The sequence below is a fragment of the Balaenoptera physalus genome (genome assembly GCF_965194825.1).
Source record: "Balaenoptera physalus genome assembly, chromosome: 21".
NCBI classification, from domain to species: domain Eukaryota; kingdom Metazoa; phylum Chordata; class Mammalia; order Artiodactyla; family Balaenopteridae; genus Balaenoptera; species Balaenoptera physalus.
The window spans coordinates 35,362,353-35,384,194 of record NC_138902.1 but is presented as its reverse complement, the minus strand read 5'-3'; the positions used below and the strand labels follow the sequence as shown (position 1 = coordinate 35,384,194).

General features: G+C 40.5%; 1 protein-coding gene across 1 annotated transcript in view; it reads left to right on the top strand.

Moving 5' to 3' along the window:
• The window catches only part of CSMD1 (CUB and Sushi multiple domains 1), a gene marked incomplete at its 5' end in the record, with an annotated part of 1,822,885 nt that overhangs the window by 1,659,718 nt on the left and 141,325 nt on the right, over window positions 1-21,842 (top strand). The window contains 3 exons of the mRNA XM_082444064.1: window positions 1,410-1,479; window positions 3,549-3,665; window positions 10,172-10,381. Of these exons, the coding sequence (XP_082300190.1) occupies window positions 1,410-1,479; window positions 3,549-3,665; window positions 10,172-10,381 (397 nt within the window). The remainder of the gene's footprint in view (window positions 1-1,409; window positions 1,480-3,548; window positions 3,666-10,171; window positions 10,382-21,842) is intronic.

The window sequence follows — 21,842 nt, the reverse complement described above, 5'->3', positions numbered from 1 at the left end:
AGCTAGTAAATAAATACACAGATTCCTGTCTTGTTTTGGATCCATTATAAAAATTTCAGCTGGAATCACTAATATGAAATGTCTTTGCTGAAATCAATAGCAGAATGTGACCTAGATTGGTAATAAATGACCATTTTATTGGTAGTCTTCCATAAATATCTTTAAAGGCTTTTGTACTCTATGTTCATCTAAAATTCAGAAAGAAATTTATTAAAGATAATGTAATAGATCAGAGAATGAGGAGATACAGAGCATGAAATTTGGCAGGAAAAGCATTATCCTGCGTGTCTTCTTTAAGTATAAGTGTAGTCTTCCTTTACTGTAACAACTTTTAAGAATATTAGGAAGTAGGAGAAAATGAGTTTTGTGGCACATGAATTGAGTATGAAACCTTCCTAAGCTTGGGGAATCGGTTTGTCATTGATAACTGCCTTAGTGCAAATTCTTGTTTGATGCATTCCCAATATGGCTGAGATTATTTAACATGAATTAAAGATTTGTTTTTCAACTGCCTCTATGCCAATTTTGTTTGGCAAATGGAAATTCACAGGGTAAGTATGCCTGGCACATAAAACCACCAAGTCACAATAAGGAAAAAAGTAAAAATGAATAGTCTGCACACAGAGGTGCCCATTCACTACCTTCTCTTTCATCTTAAAAGAGATTTTAGCACGAAACACTGAGAATTTAACCTGCTGCTGTTTAATTTTTAAAAGAGTAATAATAGGACAGATTTTTTGAAGGTTGAAAGTTGAAAACTTTATATATTTAGAGGATAAAGAGACCCTAAATGATGAGGATTAATTTCATCGCAGACACGTTAATCTGACAGCTGTGAGGCTGTCTGATAATAAAATGAATATTAAGTCTCCCTTTTTCTCCAATAAAGGAAGAACTGACCCAGTTCTTTGCTGAACCGTAAAGGTCATGTGAGTTGCACGTGAAGCGTAGGCAACCGTGAAAGTTAACTTTTGTATGAGCAGATTACTTACCTTTGACATGTCGCCCTTCAGATCAATACCTAGTATTTCCTAATCATTTTCAGCCTCTCAGACCAAAACCTGTAACTTTTGATGATTAAAAAAAAGACTTACTTTGACCAATTCAGTTCAACATTGTAAGCATTAGGGAAGCATCCTGGCAGAAATAAAGACCGTTGAAGGGGACATTACAAGATTTTGATTTCAGTGACAAGAAACACAGTGATTATGGATTTTATTTTCTATTTTAATTCCAAATATGAGATTCATTAACACACATTAGTAGATTTCATGAGCTCTGATTTTTTTGCATTTGTAATTAAATCAAAAAGGGAAAACCAAAGAAAGTACAGATATTCTCACAAACATTTAAGCCTTAAATACTCTATGTTCAGTTATGTGAGTTTTATTTCATTTTCTCTTGAACAGGGCCGTTCCCACATCTCCTGTATGCCAGGGACTGTTCGTCGTTGGAACTACCCGTCTCCCCTTTGCATTGGTATGGACGTGCCTTCCGTCATTGGGTCTCTGTGCAGATTATCAGTAACGTAATGGTGATCTCCTTGAGCCACTTTTGAGCTTCAAAGATGCACTTTTAAATTCCTTTCAAACATTTGTTACATGATGATAACATAATAATGCCATTATTGGATTGGACAAGCACCTTCTCCCCCTGGATGTGGTTCCTCAGCTTTTCCAGCATCTCTGGACCAACCGACAGGGATTAGATGCAAGACTGCTAGCTCGAGGCACTAAACGCACAGCACGTGCATATCAGAAGCCAGTGGATTAATTCATGGCAAGAATGAATGTAGCTGGTCTGAGAGTCTGAGAAGGGTTCTGTGTACACCTTTAGCCTCAGGAAAATCACATTTCCAGAAACAAAATTGAGAAGTACCAATAAGTGATGTGAAGTTGGAGGGACAGTATTTTATATCAAAAAGTATTTGATATCAAGGCAGCCGCCCTGTGGAGGGACTCACTGGGACAGGGATTCGGGCATAGAACATCCGTCTGCCTGTGTATTTTTAAATGAGGAGCTTTCCCTTAAACGTGGGAATTCAAATATTTTAACCTTTGAAATAAAATCAACTCACAGTGGGTATTCAATCAAATGATATGTCATTGCTGACACTCTGTATTATGTGAGGAAATGTTTTATTTGAATAGTTTACCTATATTAGCCAAATATAATTAATTGTATCTTTTATTTTACATGTTTCATATATTAGCAGATGTCAAAGATGCATCAACTTCCATAACACTTGCTTGCTCCTAATTCCTTACAAGGTATAGAGAAAGTTTTTTCATTGGAAAACTCACAAACATCCCACAATAAATTTCAAAGACTTATTTGAGAGATTGAAAGTTTTTTTAGCTGTTAGCTTTAGATTAATCCAAGCTGGGGGATTTTAGGACTAGAAATCCATGAAGAGATACTATTTTACTGATAAGTTCTTAGAAATCTCGAGTCCTGATTTTTTTTAATAATAGTACTAATGAAGACAATTTACAGCAAAACACTTCTCTACAAGTTACTGAGTGTCAAGCATCATTCCCAGAGCTTAACGGATATTAACTAAATTGAACATCATGACAAGCCTCAAGGTAGCCAAGCCGTTTGCCAGGGCCCTGCACCAAGCTGGCATTCCCTGCATCATGGGATCCCTCCAGCAGGACATGGCCTGTGCCCTGGAGTAAAAATCCCATATATTCTTACCAAAATATCAGGAATCTATATAAAATAAGATATATAATCCCAGTTAAAACCCCAAAATCCCTGGCTCTTTTATAAAAAAAAAGCACCTTGTTCTTTAGCCATACCATTGTACCAAAAACTCTTTGAATATGCTGTTTAACCATAAGAAAGGGCCTGGCATGGAGGGGTTTCCCCAGCAGGAGGCAGGAGTCAGGCTACCAAATGATGGTGGACAGATGAGCCCCGGGAAGAAGGCTGAAACTTGAGGGTTATACTGAAAATCTTGGTGGGATCATTGGACAGATGTAAAATAAGAGAAGCCCATTGATGGAGTTTTTTAAATATCACAAAGGAAAAAAGATTGATACACAGCTTTTGGGGGCTCTGTTTGTATGCCCATCCAATGGTTCTTGTCTTTTGAGATGAACAAAAGAATGCGATCACATACAGTGATAACTAAGTACTCAAGGAATTGCACCCAACATCGAGACCCCCTTCTCTCTCTCCCAGGACAATGATAGTTGTCCTGACTTAAAGCTGTGAGTATTGATGATGACTCAGAACCTGAAAGTCAATCGGATGCCTGACCAAAATGCATTAAATTGACCAAGCTTTACTGGGAGCCTCTGTGGACCAGAAGTAGATAAACTGAAGACCTGTCTTTGTCCTTAGGCAGTGGACACTCAGGAGGGAGAACTAGACCCATAAATAACTAAAGGGCATCACATTATGTATGTGCTGAAATGAGGTGCAGATTCATTTCTGAAGACTTGCTTCTAGGTAGCATGGTCCCATAGAGCTGGGGGAGTGAATTGTCCTTGCTGGAAAACGATGACACACAGCACTAACTCCCCTTGTCTGGCCTACAGCGACCTGTGGGGGGACCTTGAGCAGCATGGGGGGCGTGATCCTGAGCCCGGGGTTCCCGGGCACCTACCCCAGCAACCTGGACTGCACCTGGAAGATCGCCTTGCCCACTGGCTATGGTGAGTGACACACTTTTTAATTCCTCAAAACTCAACTTTTTAATTTTTGTCTTGGAAAGAATTAGGCTGAGTGAAAAATGGGCCTATTCTGTTGACATAACTGTGTCTTTAATTGAAAGTGGCTTACAGATTTAAATAAAGCTTTGGCAGAATAACTTTGAGAACAGAAAGTTACTTGAAAAATCAATTCAGCCGTGCAAGACTTTTCAAGGCAAATTAAATTAGTTGAATGATGATACAGTAGGCACATGAAGTGCAAAATGTAGCATCCCTAATTCAATTATCAATCTCTTTATTTATAACACTGTCTTTTATAATGTATCACTGGAATTCAGTAATGGTGGTAGTTTCTTTTGAACAATTTTTAAGGTTTTTCTCAAGTTATGACTCATTCTAGTATTGTTCTATAAATTTTTGTTGTTATAACTTGCATTGATTTAGGTTTATGAAAATGGCTTTTTATCATATTTAGTTATGAACTTTCAGGTTACCTACCTTAAATAGTTCATAATTTTAATTGTTATGTACACTAAAATCCCATTCTGGCCTGCTTCAGAAATTCACAGTCTTTGTGAAATTTTGATTCCCTATCATGCCTTTCCTTGTCTGCCTCATGATGTCCTTATATTTTAGTTCATTAATTTGGGTTTTCCCCACCTGTGATTTTCTCAAAAGTACACAGTATGATAGGGGTGCCAAATTAGATACTCACAGAATGTCCCAGAATGTCTCAGAGTAATTGAGTACTTATGAATGTTAGTTGAGTGATGAATGAACATAAGCATAAGTGGAAATCGTTGCCCTAGAAGAGGATTATATTTTTTACGTTTTCAAAGCTCTTGCCTGAAGAATCTGTGCCAGGAGGGCAGCAGGAAAGAGAGGGTCCACCTGCTCAGCTGAGTGCCGCCAAGAGGGCGGTGGGAGTGAGGCCACCGGGGCAAGGGGAGAGCATGGAAGGGACACCCCCACACTGTGGAGAACACACGTGAGGTTCATGTCCACTGAGTTCTTGAAGGGGCCACCAGAGTGTGGGGATAAAAAAGGGGAGACAGTTCATAGAAGGATCACAGAGGCACTCTATTTCTTCCAGGTTTTTTAGTTTTGTTTTTTAAACCCTGAACTCTCTGAACATAGAGGCCGTAATTGTACTCTGTGGTAGACGGAACAGAAACCTTTGCCTTTAACCAACATTGGCTCAGCTATCCTCAAAGCCTGGTCTGTTTTCTCACCCTGGGGATCTGAAGATCTGGACATGGTTGGTTCAGTGTTTGGAGTCAGGTGTCAGGATCGGAGTTGTAGGTGACCCAGGAGGTTCCAACAGGGTCTTAGCATCTTGAGGGTCACAAGCTTATAAGGCGAGTAGTGATAGTTCCCTCAGGCTACTGCACTGAGTGAACCTCCAGGAACCTCGTCTTCCTCACCTCTAAAAAGGAAATAACCACACAGGGTTACATAAGGATTCACCAAAACAACTCGGGCGAGAAATTTAGTACCGGGCTTGGCATGTCGTAAACAACAGCAGCAAAAAGCTAGCTGGTTTTTAAATTGTTATTGCAAATAGTTCCCACTCTTCTTTCAAACCTCATTAGAAACATTTTACTCATGAGTGGATATACACATTTTATTAATTTATTTTCCTAACTTTACTGTCCTGTGATTTGAGAAGGCTATTGTTTGGCATATTTCCGTATGTTGCTCACTCACTGATAAACCAATATGCAAGACAGTAATTCAGGAAAAAAAAAAAGAACAGTTAGATTGTCTGACCTCATGATCATGATCTATGAACCTAAAAAAATTTATTTGAAGAAAGGTCAAAATTTTTAAAATATTTATGAAATATTACAATTAAAATTATTTGTCTTTAAAATCTGTGATATTGCCTAGTATTGGGCTTTAAAAAGCATCTTGAAGAATAAGCAATAAGAAACCTTATGTCTTAAATCCTAACTACCTGCAAAATAGTGTGACTGTCCCTAGCTTTTTAGAATAGATGTAGTTATGCTTCGGAATAATTTGCTACAGATTAAATTTAAGTACCACACCAGGTTTGTCTGTGATAAATTTTATAATCTATAAATATACTTCTAAACATGAAATTATACATTTAAATTTAGGGAAGAGGCATGTACATTCCTGTTTCCTGGATTGTCAGTTTGGGTTTGGGTTGCTCAGGGTGTTAAGGATTATTGTACTAACAATTACTGTAGAGGTGACTGCAATTCCCCCTGCCACCCTGAAAAACACACCTATCCAGAATATGAGACATCAGTGCCTTTTCTTGAAAAAAAACAGGTTAGATGCCTTTCATTCATGGAGGATTTTATTGCTGTGTTTTGGATCTTTCCATACGACTGAATATGCGTGGGACCACCTGATAGATATCCGACCCATTCGTTAAGCAGCTACCAGCTCCGTCAAATAATTCTTCTGATTAATCCTTCTTCCGTCCCACACGCATGGACCAGTCAATAGCTTAATTAAATAGACAAAATGATTGGTTGCTCTGGCATCACGTGAAAGCCACCTTGGTCTCCCCGTGCTAATAACTCATCCCCCCGGCAGCTATTTCCTGCATCCAGCCTCTGTGAGGGCCTGCAATCAAGGGACTTTGCCTAAGGAGTGGGCAGTGTAGATGGTGGTTCCTCATGTCTGAGCTCTGAGGTTAGCTGAGTAGAAATCCTAGTTCTGTCAGTGACTGATGGTATGAATTTGCCCAAGTTATCAACATGTTTTTGAACCTTTGTCCCTTATCTTTAAAACGAATACAATAAAATATCATTCTCCGACAGCCGTTCGGAAGTAATGCAAACGCCTGATATGGAGAAGGCATTACTTAACTGTTAACTGCTTTTAGTTTCTAAGCCAAATGCTCTAATGATTTCTATGTTGTTTTCTTTCCTTTCCACAAATTTGGGTTGCTGTTTTGTGTGGCTTTGGCATGAGCTCAATCACCACAGAACTTGTGTCTCTATTTTCTTGAAATTTCTAAAGGCATAGTTAACAGAAATGAAATCAAGTTTTTCTACTTTACCATTCCTTTTTTTTTTTAACATCTTTATTGGAGTAGAATTGCTTTTTATATTTAAAACCCACTGCACTTACACCGCACACCATGAGGTCCAAATTGGCCATGCCTTTAAACCATCTAGAAGTGTAAGGAGGATGTAAAAGACTCCTTAGACTATCCACTGAATTCTAAAACTATTAACTCTTTTGTTATACGTTTCTTATGCACAGAAGATATAAAATAGAGCACTTTACTATTCACAGGTTCTATCAACTAAGAGATGAGAGTTTAACTCTGAAGCCATGGTCAGGTTACTATTCAAAGTTTTGTCAAAATCCAAAGTCAAAATTTTTTCTGCAGGTGCCTTTTACTGTCACTTAATTTTCAGTGTGTAATGACAATTGGTGTAAATTCCACCCAAGATGGGCATTCAGACTGGTTTTCTTGTTGCAATGACACATTTTTGGTATTCTGTGAGATAAGAAAAGAATAACTAGGTTACGCTTATTTTAATCCCTTCATTTTGGCTTCATGATGTCAAACTGGACACAATTTGCTGAAAATTAGATAGCTAAAAATTCCATTCTAAACCAGATTAGAGCTGGGCTTGGTTCTATTTCCTGATATGTATTAGGTAGTTTGATATGTGGCTGGATACTTTATCCTGCTAAATATGCTAATTTTTTTCATAAAATTATAATTGTCATAATTCCATTTCCATTTCAAGTTTAATTCCAAATCAGTAAAAGGCCACGGTCACTATTTCCTTTGCCTTGGAGATATTGGCCAGCTTTCCTTTTTTCTACCCCTTGATCTGCTTGCTGTCTCTCATTTCTTTCTTGACTGGGTCATTCTGTGAATTTCAAAATGCGTCTCTGGATGAATACATCTGACTCTGCATATGCTTATCTGAAATGAGCCTATTTTAAGCCATTTCCCTGCTATTTGATTTTATACCTAAAAAGAGAATACGTTTTTTAAGTGTTCTAATCTTGCCCTAGTTTCACATCCTATCTGGTACTTTTAGAACATAAATAGAAATGTCAGTAATTCAACATTCGTTTTTGATTGTTATTGTGTCAGCTTCTGTGTTCTTCCTCCTGGTGAAGAATGTGACGGGTATTTATGAAACTCTGTAGACCACAGGGGTTCCGTGGCCTTGATGTAGTCACCAAAAAAAAGAAATCCATTAGTATAGTTTATTAATTAGCTAAAAAAACCTCTTTTTGTTATCAGATTTGTGGACCAGGCCACAAAAGAGAACTGTATTTAATTCAGCAGTGGGTGAGGGAATAGATCAGATACTGATGCGTGACTTAGGAAGAGGTTCAACTGTCACAGGAGACAGGTCAGAATTGAAGGGCTGGGGACCACTAGCCCTGCCTGCTCTCCTTCCTGCCTGCTTTCCTTCCTTGTTTGCTTTCTCCCTGTCTCTCTCTCTTTCTTTTTCTCTATCTTTATCTCTCTCAATCCTTCTCTCTCTCTTTCTTCTTTTCTTGCTTCCAAATTTCTTTTGACCAAACGTATTTACTGGGATTTAGGAGAAAATGAATTAGCTCACTGATGTCTCTTCAGCACTTTTTAATATTTGCAGAAATGTTTTAAATTTATAGGTTTGTTCCATGTTGGTCGTCTGTTGTGCCTTGTATTAGAATGGGCAGGACGGCCACAGGCTGGGCTGTTCCTTCTCTGGCTGCCCATGTGCCGCCAGTACATATGTTTGGACCATGTGTTACAAATTGAATTACTCCTTGCAAAAAGGATTCCGAAGTTTGGTTGTCTTGTTAAAGATGCCTCACTGTAAGTCTTTCTCCTGCTTTTCACTCTCTCGGTCTCTTCGTGAAGTATTCCACATTCTACTTCTTCCAATCTTCTCTATCAAACTAGGTTGAACAATTTTAACACAAAATTATTTTCTCCAAAAAAACTGTAATATTTTTAACATGGTGATATCATTAGCTTTTGACTAGCACGTTTTCATGCTAAACCAGAGAACGTGAGGGCTCTGTCAGTTGGAGCTGGTGTCCATCCAACTCTGCCTCTCCCTGTGGTACATGGGACATAACACCCAGCCTTTCTGAGCCTTAGTTTGCTCACCTGTGAAATGATGGTCATAACAGTGATTACCTGATAAACTGAACCCCAAGCGTGATAGGTGGCCTTACACTCTGCCCAACCAGAAAGGCCATTATTTACTCTTTTGTTCCTCCTCACAAGGTTTTCTTCATAATTGGTAAAATTGTGTTTCTTGGATGATTTTAAATTTTATTAAGTACCTTTAGGTTGTTCTTCCCTATTACTCTTTGCGGGAGCTTTTCTTCTTCTTTTTTTTTTTTTACTGAATTCAGGCTTTTGATACCTGCGTTTTCCATCAATACTAAGTAGATATGTTGCTTTAAATTATTTAGGTATTTACACTTAAGTAAGGTAATCCATGTTAACATGATCTTTAATATGATAATTTTAATATCCTAAAACCTAGGAAACATGTCAAATATATTAGATGAAAAGGAAAAACATAAAGCTCTTTTTATCTATCAACAGGAGAAGAATAACACAAAGTAAAGCTTTCCTCATGTTGAGAGAATGATCTACAATAGCTGTTGGTATTCTCAGTTTAGGCTTTACAGATCTAACTTAATTGCCTGGATTTATGCAAAAGCTAATGTCTTTGGCATTCTAAATAAACTTGAAAGTGAATTAAAATATTTCAGACACAGTAGTCAATTAAATTTTCAAAAATACCACAATGCCATAGCAAATAACTAAATTATTTTGATTTTGATTTTCTTCTAAGTTATCACTGTAGTTTATCTGAGACACAGATCAGTATGATGCTAGCAATATGGGTCCTTCAGACAGTCTTGGTGTCTTGCCCTGTGCCAGGCTGTTAGATTGAATTGTGAGAGCTAGAGTGGGGTTGATCCGAGTGAGTTTCTTGCAAACATCAGTAATTTGTTTTGCAGGCACTACACAATTGAAACAATCACTTACCAAACTAAGAAATTTCTTGTGCAGTGGTATGCCCTTCCCTTTAAAAGCCACTTTTAAAGATTGTTGCATTTTGTTAGATCTGTATTGGCTTCTTCCTTGATAAAGCCACAAATTAAGGATGATTTGACGTACGATTACAACCTTGTGTTTCTGGTTGTAATGATTATGATAGCAGCTGGACAAAATCACTGCCATATGTATGGATATAAGTCACCATTCTAAGAATTATACCTGCATATCTCTGTGATGCAATGCTGGTAACACCCATATTTCACAAATAAGTTGACTTAGGGGCATTTACTACATGGACAAAGGTCACACAGCTAATAGGTAGCTGAGGTGAAATTGAACCAAGGATCATTGTAATTCACGAAGTGTGCGCTCCACTCGGCCTCCTAGAGAGATGCTGTTTGGGGAAACTGATACAATTTTAATCCCTATTGGTAAACATTATCATAAAATTTGATATTAACTTCCACCGATTTTGCATATTTTTTCATAGGTGCACATATTCAATTTCTGAATTTTTCTACCGAAGCTAATCATGACTACCTTGAAATTCAAAACGGACCTTTCCACACCAGCCCGATGATGGGGCAGTTCAGTGGCCCCGACCTGCCTGCGCCCTTGCTGAGCACAACTCATGAAACGCTCATCCACTTTTACAGCGACCACTCGCAGAACCGGCCCGGGTTTAAACTCACTTACCAAGGTAAGGAGTCAAAACACGTCTAGGGATGCTTCTTACAGGTAAATTGTAAGGGTAAACCTCTCTAGCCGGTTAAAAGCTTGTACAGCTGGAGTCATTTCTAGTTGGGCACAGTTTTCTGATTGGGAGTGGAGTGGGGTCTTGGCTGTTGTACACACAAGTCAGGACACAGACACAAGGAACAGGGTCAGCCATGCCCTGTCACTGCTTCACCTGAAGTCCCTTGTCTCTCCCCCCAGCGGCCACCATCACCACCTTCAAGCCCCTTGGCCCCATCATCAGGTAGCCTTCTCACCTATCACCGTGTCCTCTTGGCCACGTGTAGGTATTTCCCATCAGGACTATGGTGCAGGGAGTCCGTTCACAGTGGAAGTGGGTCTGACCGTGTCTCTCGTGCCCTTAAGCCTTGTTTCAGCTCAGAGTAATGGTTCTATGTACTATTCAAGTCATGTTCAAATTATGCCAGAAAAAAAAATGAGAATGAACTTTACGTGTTTTTAAACCATCAAAATATGAGATCTCTAACAAAAGTTTGAATCTACCATTATCAAAGCATTTTTGACATGTGAAAAAGTTCAAAGTTTTCATTTCAAACACAGTAATTTAGCTGGCCTTTTCTTGAATGTTGTTAATTCAAATGAAGTTGAAAATGTCAAAAGTGGAGTCTTTTTTTAACACAGCAAAATCACTTGATTTCTTTAATTTCATAGGCTACCCTGGAAAAATAGAGATTTAATATTTTATTACTGAAAGAGGATGGCATTTTGTGTTGAACTCTTAGACCTTGTTACTTCAGTTGTTACTTAAAATATAAATTTATGTTTCTAGAATTTGGGTCTCTTAAAATAGGAATCCAGGTAGGAGAAAAAAGAGAGGGTGGTATAGGTTGAGGAATGCAACAGGAGACCTTGCCAGGATTTCTCTAGGTCCGTCTGTGTCTCTCATTCCGTCTCACCTCGATCCCCCTCCATCTCAGCCAAGGGTATCACTTCTTCCTGGAAAGGCTTACACACACAGAGAACAGCGGAAGGGAGACAGCTTCCCCCAGGCCAGCGCGGAGGTCTGCCTGCAACCCTGCTCGTCCTCCGTTTGGAGACAAGAGAATGTTCCGCCTGCTTCCAGGCAACCCCTCCCGGGCTCTAGGCTCGAGAATGTTTCTTTCTACTCTGTCAGGGCTGTCAAGGCAGGAATCATCTTCCCTTATTGCATTTCCAGCTGCTACTTCTCTACCAGATCTTTCTCATTAGTGTTTCAAATATACTCAAATTCCTCTCTCCCTCACACACACCCCTGTTTATACTTAATTTTAATGACCCGCATCTTCCTTCAGCTCCCACTTTGTAAGAAACCTCTGGGAGGAATGGTCTACCCCAGCTATCCCAGCGTCTCCTCCTCTTCCTCACTTCTCCTGCCCACCCGCAGGCATCTGCCTTTAACACCCCCCTAGTGACATGATCGGCCGTGTCGGCAGTTCTTCGTGTCATCTGAGATTCTCCAGTGGGGGTGATGGGACCGGCCAGAGACAGATTAGCAAGAGGAGAACAAGCACAAGTTCATTAACATGCCCGTCACTCGGACACACAGACACCTGGGAGAACCCAGACGTGAGTCACTCAAAGGAGTGGTTAGAACTCGGGTTTAGGTACCATCTGAGGCTAAAACAAAGGAGAAGGGTTTGGGGCTTCTAGGAAGGGGAGGTGGCAATGGGGAGAAAAGCAGGAAATGTGTGGTTCACAAGGGTTGTTGAGTCAGGCTTGTTGTGCTGATTTAACGAGGAGAGAAAGCTCTGCAAATGTACATTTTCTTCGTAAATGTAAATTTCCTCTACAAAAGGGGACCCTGTGCCCTGTTTTTAGAGTTTTCTCCTGCATCTCCTTGTTCTCAAAATACCCCAAGTTTTATTGAGCAAACACGGATGTAGCTCTTTCCAGTACCTACACAAGGACTCAGCAGGCCTGGTGGAGTCAACAGCCGTCTCCCACACAAGCGAGGGACCACGGGTCCATCCATCCGTCTCTGTCTCAGCATCTGGGCACTGAGCCTGTGGCAGCTGCCGTTGCCTCTCATTCTGCAGACCGTCACGGACCCTTCCTTCTGCCTGTGCTCCCACTGCATCCCTCCTACAGCCTCCAGCCCTACCCTGTTTCAGCCAGAAAGCCCCGGCCGGTGGGTACATTCTCCTCTGGGACCCTGTCCTTCCTGGTACCTTTGTGTGTGAACTGCCCCCTCCCGCCAGCTCTCTTCTCCCTGTCCCAACTTAAAATGACTGATTCTCCACTGCTGCTCAGAGAGGCTTCTCTCCCCCCTGAAGCTGAAGCACCAAAGGCTCCTATAACTGGTGTCAAATGCAAAACAAATTCAGATTTAGTAAGAAGAGACTTTTATTGGGAAGGATTATTTATTGCAAGAGGGGAAGAGGTCTATTGCCATAGAGAGAACAAGGCTCCAGCCATAAGATCAGCAAGCATCTCAAGGGTTAGGAAAAGGCTTTTCCTTCCTGGAGAGCAGTAAACAAAGCTCGAAGAGGCTGGGGGTAGGGACTACGGTGACCAGGCGGGGCATGAGGGGATGTGGGTGAAAGCAGGTCTTTCCCTGAGGCCACCTGTCTGTGGCCCAGGCTGAGGGTGGGCCAACGTTTAGGGGCCTGAGGGGGAAGAAAAGCGTAACTGAAGTTTGGCTTACAAGAGTTTTGTTCCAGTTGGCCACTGAGGACCAAACAGTTCAGCTAACCTTTTAAAGGGAAAGCATGGGAATTTGGAGGATTTTGTCAGGTCCAGTCACAGGTAACCACAGGGCACCTTGACTCTTATCTCAGTCCTGGGGGAGGTGGTTCTTTGCACTAAGTCGTTTCCTGAAACACAAGAGGCGTTAGGGAAGGGGGTGGGTTTCCTCACCTCAACTTTTCTCTAGGATTTCTGAGCTCAGGTGAACTTTCACATTGTCATTGGGAAGAGGACAGAGCAGGGTCTGAGGGCTTGGATTCTGAAGCCTTACTAGTTAAAGGAATCCCATCCGTGAGCTCCGACCCGGGCCTTGATACTAACACAGGTTTACTGATAACTAAACTGCTCCTGTGCACGTGACTCCACTTGACTCTCTACCCAGAGTCAAAAAGGAACATATGAAATGTGCGAAAGAACCCAAACAGAGCACTGAGAACCCAGAAAGAAAAGTGAACTCTGAGTGGTGGTGGTAGAGAAGGTGCAAAGTCATGCATTCTTAAGGACTGAGGAAAATTCATATGCTGAACTGAGATTTTTACCTTTCCTACAAATGTTTGTGTAGGGGACCCTGCTTTTCTAGGTTCTTGGCTGAGACCCCCTGTAAAAAAAGGCAGATTAACAGTGGAAAATCAGAAGTTAATAACATGCATGCCTGCTGCATACAGGGGAGATTCCCAGGGAACCTGATTAACTCCCCAGCATGGCCCAAGCCACCACCTTAAACACCACCCCAGCTGAAGAGGCAGAAGCTGGGGGGAGTCAGGGGAGGTGAGCAGGAAAGCACAGGAGACAGGCTTACAGTTGCTGTGCAGATTGAGGCCTTTTTTTCTTCTCCATTGATAAGTTTCTAGAGGTTTAGCCATCTTTCTCTTCCTGGAACAGAGAAAGGACACCCTTACAAAGGGAGTGTTCCCTCATAAATGTATTCATAAATGTCTCTTATAAACAGGTTACCTCTACTCTGTTTTCAGAGATTCCCCCATTTCTGCAGTTTCTTAAAAATAACCAGAGACTTCCCTGGTGGTACAGTGGTTAAGAATCCGCCTGCCAATGCAGGGCACACGGGTTCCATCCCTGGTTCGGGAAGATCCCACATGCCGCGGAGCAACTAAGCCTGTGTGCCACAACTACTGACCCTGCACTCTACAGCCCACGAGCCACAACTACTGAGCCCGCGTGCCACAACTACTGGAGCCAGTGCGCCTAGAGCCCATGCTCTGCAACAAGAGAAGCCACCACAATGAGAAGCACACGCACCTTAACGAAGAGTAGCCTCCGCTCAATGCAGCTAGAGAAAGCCCGTGCAGCAACCAAGACCCAACGCAGCCAAAAAATAACTTAAAAAAATAATAATAACCAGCTCGAAATAATCCTCATGCCAAAGACATATTTTGGAGTGGCAAATTCTGGTCCCCTTCATCTGTCTAGATATAGATTCATCTTTCTTTAAATTAAAAAAGAAGCTTTTGTGAGGATCATAGCAGTGTTCTTCTCTGGACCTCTCCCTCTTAGTTTCCATCCATCAGAGTTGCCAGTGGTGATTTAAAATCCAGTTTGTAAGTTTACAGATGCACCTTTCACGTGATTAGGCGACCATCAAAAAAAATAATAATAAGAAGAAACAACACTCAAATCTCAAATTAAATTATGCTAGTATCCCTGTCATATGTGTGAAATCACAAATATCAACAATTTGTAGTGCCTGTCTCTTGACCACTCAGGCCTGGCCAGAGTAGATCCTGGCACACGGCTGCACCATCAGAACATTAAGGGCAAAAGGTGCTTTGGGCCTGAATTCCTGAGAAGAGGCACAAGGAGTTTGCAGAGATGGTGAGATTGAAGACTGGATTTCTTTGCACCTGAGTCTGACTTTATGCAGGGTTACAGTCTGTCCTTCCGAAGGGTGTTGTTTATATATATAAATGTTCCTTAAGGTGTTTATTCCAAATGTAGGTTTTAAAATGAATACAAGCTAAGGGCTGGAGACTTTTTAAGAGCTGGGGTGTGGGGCCTTGGCCCTCTAGGTTTGCCTGAATCCCATAACCCTTCAGTCAGCTGCCAGGCAAGATGTAGTTACACGGCTTGGAGCCACTGAAGCTCAGCTCCTGTCCTCCAGGGCAACTGCAGAGTGGGGGCACTTATCACCCCTGATGTCACACTTCAGAGGGACGGTCCCCAGGTCCTTGAGAAAAACACACCTGGGCTCTAAAACTGACAAGAGTCTTTTACGAAGATTTACATACATCTCGAAGGGACAGAGGGAAAATACACAGTGACAAGTTTTCTAAAATAAACGCTCTAAGAAAAGAGAGAACAGCAGCAGAGTCTGGATGAAGCCTGGCCAGGTCAGAGGCGAAGGGCGCGTTTGTAGATGAGCCCATGTGGTGTGACATTCAATTGTGAAATAATTTGCATCCCACGTTGAGAAGTTGAATTTTATTCTCTAGGCCCATGGTTCTAGAATTCAAGGGATCCATGACTTGAATGGTAAATATCTACCCCATGAGATACAGATATTATAATTTATATATAATATTAATATACATAATATCTCTATATAAATGTAAAAATACAATTTTAATATTTTCCTCTTAACCTCCAATGATGCGAATGTAGTATTAGCGTTACCTGTGCTTTGTCACCAAATCACAGATAATTCCATGTTTTATTACAATCATTGCAGATATCTCAAAATACTACTATACAATATTGTGAAGTGACATTAGTTATTAGACTTGCCACCTGCCATTTAGTGAAATAACAGCACATCTAGTACTATACCACAAGTCTGGCTTTCATCAAATTTTTCTTTCCGATTTTTCCTTTGTAATCTGATGTACTTGTTTATGCATTTAAAATATTAGTTTGAGGTTAGTGGACTTCACCAGAATGCTAAAGGAGTTCATATTAAAACTCTTAGGAAAGCTGGTGGGTAATAAGCTGTTGAAGGTTTAAAAGTGGCTGTCTTAGTCCATTCAGGCTGCTTTAACAGAGTACCATAGCCTGAGTGGCTTTTAAACAGCAGATACGTGTTGCTCACAGTTCTGGAGGCTGTGAATCCAAGATCAAGGTGCTGGCAAAGACACGCTTCCTGGTTCCTAGACAGTGTCTTCTCACTCTGTCATCACTTGGCAGAAAGGGTGAGGGAGCTCTGTGGGGCCTGCGTTATAAGGGCACTAACCCCATTTATGGGGCTGCACCCTCATGACCTATCACCTCCCAAAGGCACCACTTCCAAAACCATCACATTGGGAGTTAGGATTCAACATACAAATCTGGGGACACAAACACTCAGTATATAGCAGTGAAAATTGCATTAATCATATTTTCATTTTTTAAAAGCTTAGTCTCCACGTACAGTGTGGACTGTTAAGCAGGCAAGAAGTGGGTTTGGCAAAAAGAAGGAGACTGGAGGTAAAAAGACACGTTTAAGAGGCAATTTTAAAGTTCCAGGCATGGATGGGGACCATGTGCCCAGGCTGAGGCAGTGTGCTTAGTACCTACTGCAGAGGAAATAATGAGGGTGAGGTGGTGGGTGGCGGAGCCTCTCCCTGAGGCTGAAACTTGAAGAACAGGAAGGAGCCGGGGGCGTAAAGAGCAGGGAAGTGTGTCCGGGTGGAGAGAGGAGCTCCCACCTCTCAAAGAACAGAGAGGACAGAGCTGGAGTGCTGAGAGGAACAGGGTCTGAGAGGTTTACAGGACGGAGACTGTTTGGGAGTTGGGTGGTAACACACTCATAGTCTTTTCCAGGTGCAATGTAAAGTCATTGAAGGATGTTAGCAAAAGGTAAGTCCCTGCAATGCAGAGGATGGATTGTTGGAGGGGGAGGGAGGAGAGGAGAGAAAGCAACAAACCCAACGAGAAGGGCCCAGGAGAGATGCAGGTCTCAGCTTCAACACAGCTTTCTTTCATTGTGTCACCTTCATCTGGCTCTTAGCTCAACTTAGAATTTGAATGGCATTATTGTGAACCCCATGCTCCTCTTTCATGTTTCTGTACATCTTGTGTCTCCCCCCTCCCTATTCCTATTGAAGTGTATTCTGTTAAAATATGAGCATTTCGTTCGTGATCATCATTTTAAACTTGGTTATTACATGGTAGTCTTCACTGTTTGACACGATCTTAGTATTTGAGTCAATCAGAAAAGTATAGCATAATTATTTTTCCTACATCATAAGCTGCCAGTTAAGTGGTATATCTCAGTTGACCCTAAGAACTTTTGAGAAGTCTCCCCCATTTTGAATATTCTTAATAGTATATTGAAAAATTTAACTTTTCTTTCTTTATTGACAAGTCAAATACAGATTCCCATGCTAATACTGTTTGCCATGTAGTTTTGAAACTAGATTTTATCTTATGTAGCTTTAAACCGCCACAGTTCAGAAAAGTGTTTTTTGTTTTCTTTCTCGATATTTTCCAGATAGGGTTACTAAGGCCATGTCTACATAGCTCCAAAAGCTACCAGTTAGTTCACTCCAAAAAGAATGTTAAAAAAAAAAAGAGGAAGGAAGGAAGGGAACAACAGCACCACAAAAAGTCTGTGTAGGAATCATTTAGACTAGAGATCATAAAGCTGCTGTGATTGGTTAGCAAAATACTAATATTTTTTAAATTGTCAATATTTAGAATTAGGTTTCACATAATTGGTGAAAGACCCATAGATCCACTTTCCCTTTTCCTGTTGCAATGTCAGGAATGACTTTTGGCCACATTGACAGGTGGGAGCCTCCCCTTGAAGTGTCAGAGTGACGGCCCTTCCAGGGTGTAGAGGCACTGACTTCAGAAATCTCCTGTAGTTGCCTGCAAGCTGTGATCCCACGCTGTCTGCCTGGCCTGTAGGCATTCGAATTTGTGAGTCCGCATCTAGGCCAGACATCTGGTTGGTTGAGCAAATGTTTTATTTACTTGACACCTGACTCTACATTTAAGTATCCACATTTTTAAGAAGAAAAATCCCTAAGTAATATATTTTTTATGTAGGCAGTTAATTTGCTATAATTGAGAGATATAAAAATAAATTAAGTAAAAAAGAAGGAGAACACGAATATGAGGCATTCTGATTTCTTGCAGAGTATCTTACCTGACAGGGATGAAACTTAATTAGATAGTTTGTCATTTTATAAAATTTATAAGTTGGCAAAGTGACACAACTGATGTGTGTGTGTCACATCAAAATTCCTAGGTTCCACCTGAGATTTATAAGTTAAGCTTATGATTAATAACTCATAAGAAGATGCATAAATCATGCAGATAATTCTTGTCCTTCTCAATGATGTCTGTGTTGTACCCCGTATTCCTAAGCCTTCTCATTTATTTATGACCATATAAAGGTCAAAAATGCTACTAGTAGATGTAGCTGTCTTGAAGTTAAATGACTTACACGGAACTTGAGAAATGAAAGGTGAACTGTGTGAAATAAAATTGAGTCCGTGTACCCTACTTCTAAGTCAAACTGGGAGATGGGAGATAGGACGAAGGTATTTATCAAGTAATTAGATATCAGTCAGAAAATGTAATAGATATCAGAAAGATGACTACATGATTCCATTGGCCATCAGATCAAGCGCCTATAATTTAAACACTTGATACAAATATCATTTGAGATTGATATATGTGAATAATCTTTATTTTCCCAGATCCAAACAAAGGATTCTCCTAAGAAAGAGAAAATTCTGTGTGTTATCTTATTCTTGTAGCATAGGTATGGGCTTACTGGTACTGAGATTTTCTTTTCATAATATTCGTGAAATGTTGCCATATTAAGATTTTTAGTGACTTTCTTTTCCTTTTGTTTTTTGTGACTTGACATTTGGCGAAGCTGAATATTTATCTTCCTTCTTTCCTTCTTTCCCTGTTTTCCTCTCTTCCTTCCATCCTTCCTTCCTTCCTTCTTTCCTTCCTTCCTCCTCTCCTCCTCCCTCCCTTACCTGTCTTTCTCTCTCTTACTTTCTTTATCTTTCTTACACTATAAAGCATGATTGTTGAATGCCAAAAACTTAAAGATAATTTTAAGTGCTTCAACCATAGGTGGTAAAAACATCTTTTTCCTTTTGCTATATGTGCTGTGCACCTTGGAAAAAAAAAAAAAGCCAACATAATAGGATATGTTAAATCTGCTTATTCATGCATACAATCACAAAACCATTGCATTTTTAGTGAATTGAATCTATGAGAAAATAGGCTATAGTTTGCGGATACCAATTTTTTCCCCTTTAGGAGGAAAAGCAATTAAACTGCCTTTATGTGCAATGAGCAACTGAAGAATTCATTCTCACTGATTGTGTAAGCACACTCACTGTTCCTTACAGATACGACCATAATTTATACATGAAATTGACACGCCTCTAAGACTGTCGCTCTTTTTCCTTCTAACGTGATATTCTGAGTCATTGAGGAATAAAGGCAGGGAGCTTCCTCTGTCCTTTTCCACCATCTGCATGAGTGAATCAGGCTCTCAACATGAGGCTCTTTATAAAGAAGCCTATTTCACATAAAAATGCTTAAAACAGTGGGTAATACATAGTTGTATCAATTCTCACCCCCTCCAGGGTGTCCTTTTTCAAGATGGAAAAGTGCCTACAGTGGTGGTTTATGGACCAAACTCTTAGAGACTAGGGTCCAAATCTTAAAAGTTGTCCGATTTCCTCCCTGCAGGTCGTGTGGATTTGCTTTTCCTTTTATGAGTTTGCTGAAAGTAAAAGTAACAATCTCAACCACTTTCTGCCTTAAGAGAGCTATTCCTCTGAACCAGAGGCACACCTGGATGGGTATGTCAGTAGATGTGTCTCCTAGGTGACGGCGCCTTCAGGTGTCCACATCCCAGTTGAGATGTGCCGTGTGCTTCTTCATCAGTCCTCCCCAAGCTCCTGATGCAGTGAAGGGATTCTGAGTCTGATGTGTGAGTCTGTAGTCTTAGTGAGTCGAACAATTCCTTTGCGTCGAAATAAAAGTTTTTCCACCACGTAAAGGCTATTGTGTAAAAGGATTCCTGGGCACTTAATCCTTGGTTGGTCGAAGCACAAGACACAATTGTAGTTGCAACTGTGAATAAGCAATTTGGTGAACCGTCCTGCAGGGGAGCCTTTGGGCAGTGGGAAAGGCATGGGATTGGCTGCAGCCTTAACAGTAATGTAGGTGGATGTCATCAGTAGGTCCTGGGATCAAGGTGTTCACATAAGGAACACAGAACATTTAGGTGGGCAATCTATCTTAAAAATGAGAACTAGGATTATCTCCTCGTTATAAAGGGAGGTGATATGTTATCCTAGTCATGATAACAGCCACTTTGGGAAACTGGTGAGCTTATGTATGTGTGCCTTTGAGAAATTAAGTTGACTACAACATGAGCCTTAGCCACTTCTGTGACCAGATTAATCTTTTCATTGAGAGGAAGCCGAGGACTTGAAAAGGGCTTGGAGGTCATATTCAGCGTAGACCTTGATGCAGACTGCAGTCTCTCCTTCCTGTAAGGAGGCTGTTTTCTTAAAGTATTTCACACAATCCCCGTATTAGAAGTTGCTTCTTCCCCCTGGTCTGCCCCCATCTGATAACTGGCTCAAGAGCTCTGCCTGGAGTGAGGGAATTTCATCATAGAAACCAGACATTTCTTACAGTCAAGACTTAGCCTTGCTGAACTGATATATACAAACCATGTTCATTGCGTTTATTATCTCTTAATTCTTGTGAATAAGATAGGTATCTTCGGTCTCCTTTCATAAATGAAGAAATGAGCCTCTGGAGAGGAAGTGGTTTGGTCAGCATCCCAGATCCATTAGATAGGAGACCCAGGTCCAGCTCAAGTCCCTGGGCTCCCTTCCAGCACATCCCAGGGCCTCTACTATTTTACATAAACGACCTCCAGGCTCTTGTACGTGCTTCAGAAACCTATTTCTCTGTTGGTTGATGATTCTCTTTCTAATTCAACTTTTCAATGATAGATCTGACAACACATCTTGTAGAACAACTGGATAACACCTCAAAAAGTCTTTAGGAGTTGTCAAATATGGAAATATATGAAAATATATGAAATATATGAAGGACTTGATGTCCTTCAGTAGAAACAGAATTTGTCTGAAAATGGTGATTTTTACTTCTCTTTATGCTAGAAGTGTCTTCCTTATCAAATTCCAGTGAAGTGGTCTTTTCTTTTTCTCTCTTGTTTTTTTTTTCTCAAATTAAAATGTGTTATATTATTAAAGCAAGTTTATGGGAATTAATGACCATGAGTGATGAGTACAGAACAACAAAACTGTGCTTAGATGAGGGTTCTGACACTTGGTTGAGTGCTTCTTCACTCTCAAGCCCAGAGGCCACATTAATTAAACTCCCACCTCTGATACCAGGTATATGGACACATCACAGATATTCAGAGGTACATGGAAATAGACAATGCAGGTAATACAAAATCTACTGCACCTGCGCTAAACAGCACACAATGGGAATCCTTCCAAAATTCATCTATTTTTCGCATACTAAAGAATTATTTTTATTACTTCTTTTTAGTTACTTTAATTCAGACACCTAATAGTCCTGTAGGTCAATGCATGTATCACTGTGTAAGTATGACCATGAGTCAAACTTTGGGAAAGACATTTTTTATAAAAAGAGAATGTGACTTATGACTTAGTTGAAAATTTGGGAATATTGACATTGATATTTAAATAGTGAAGGACTCCATTAAATAAGAGATTTAGAACAAAGACCTAAATATAGTGTCACTGATATTTATTTATACTTAGTGT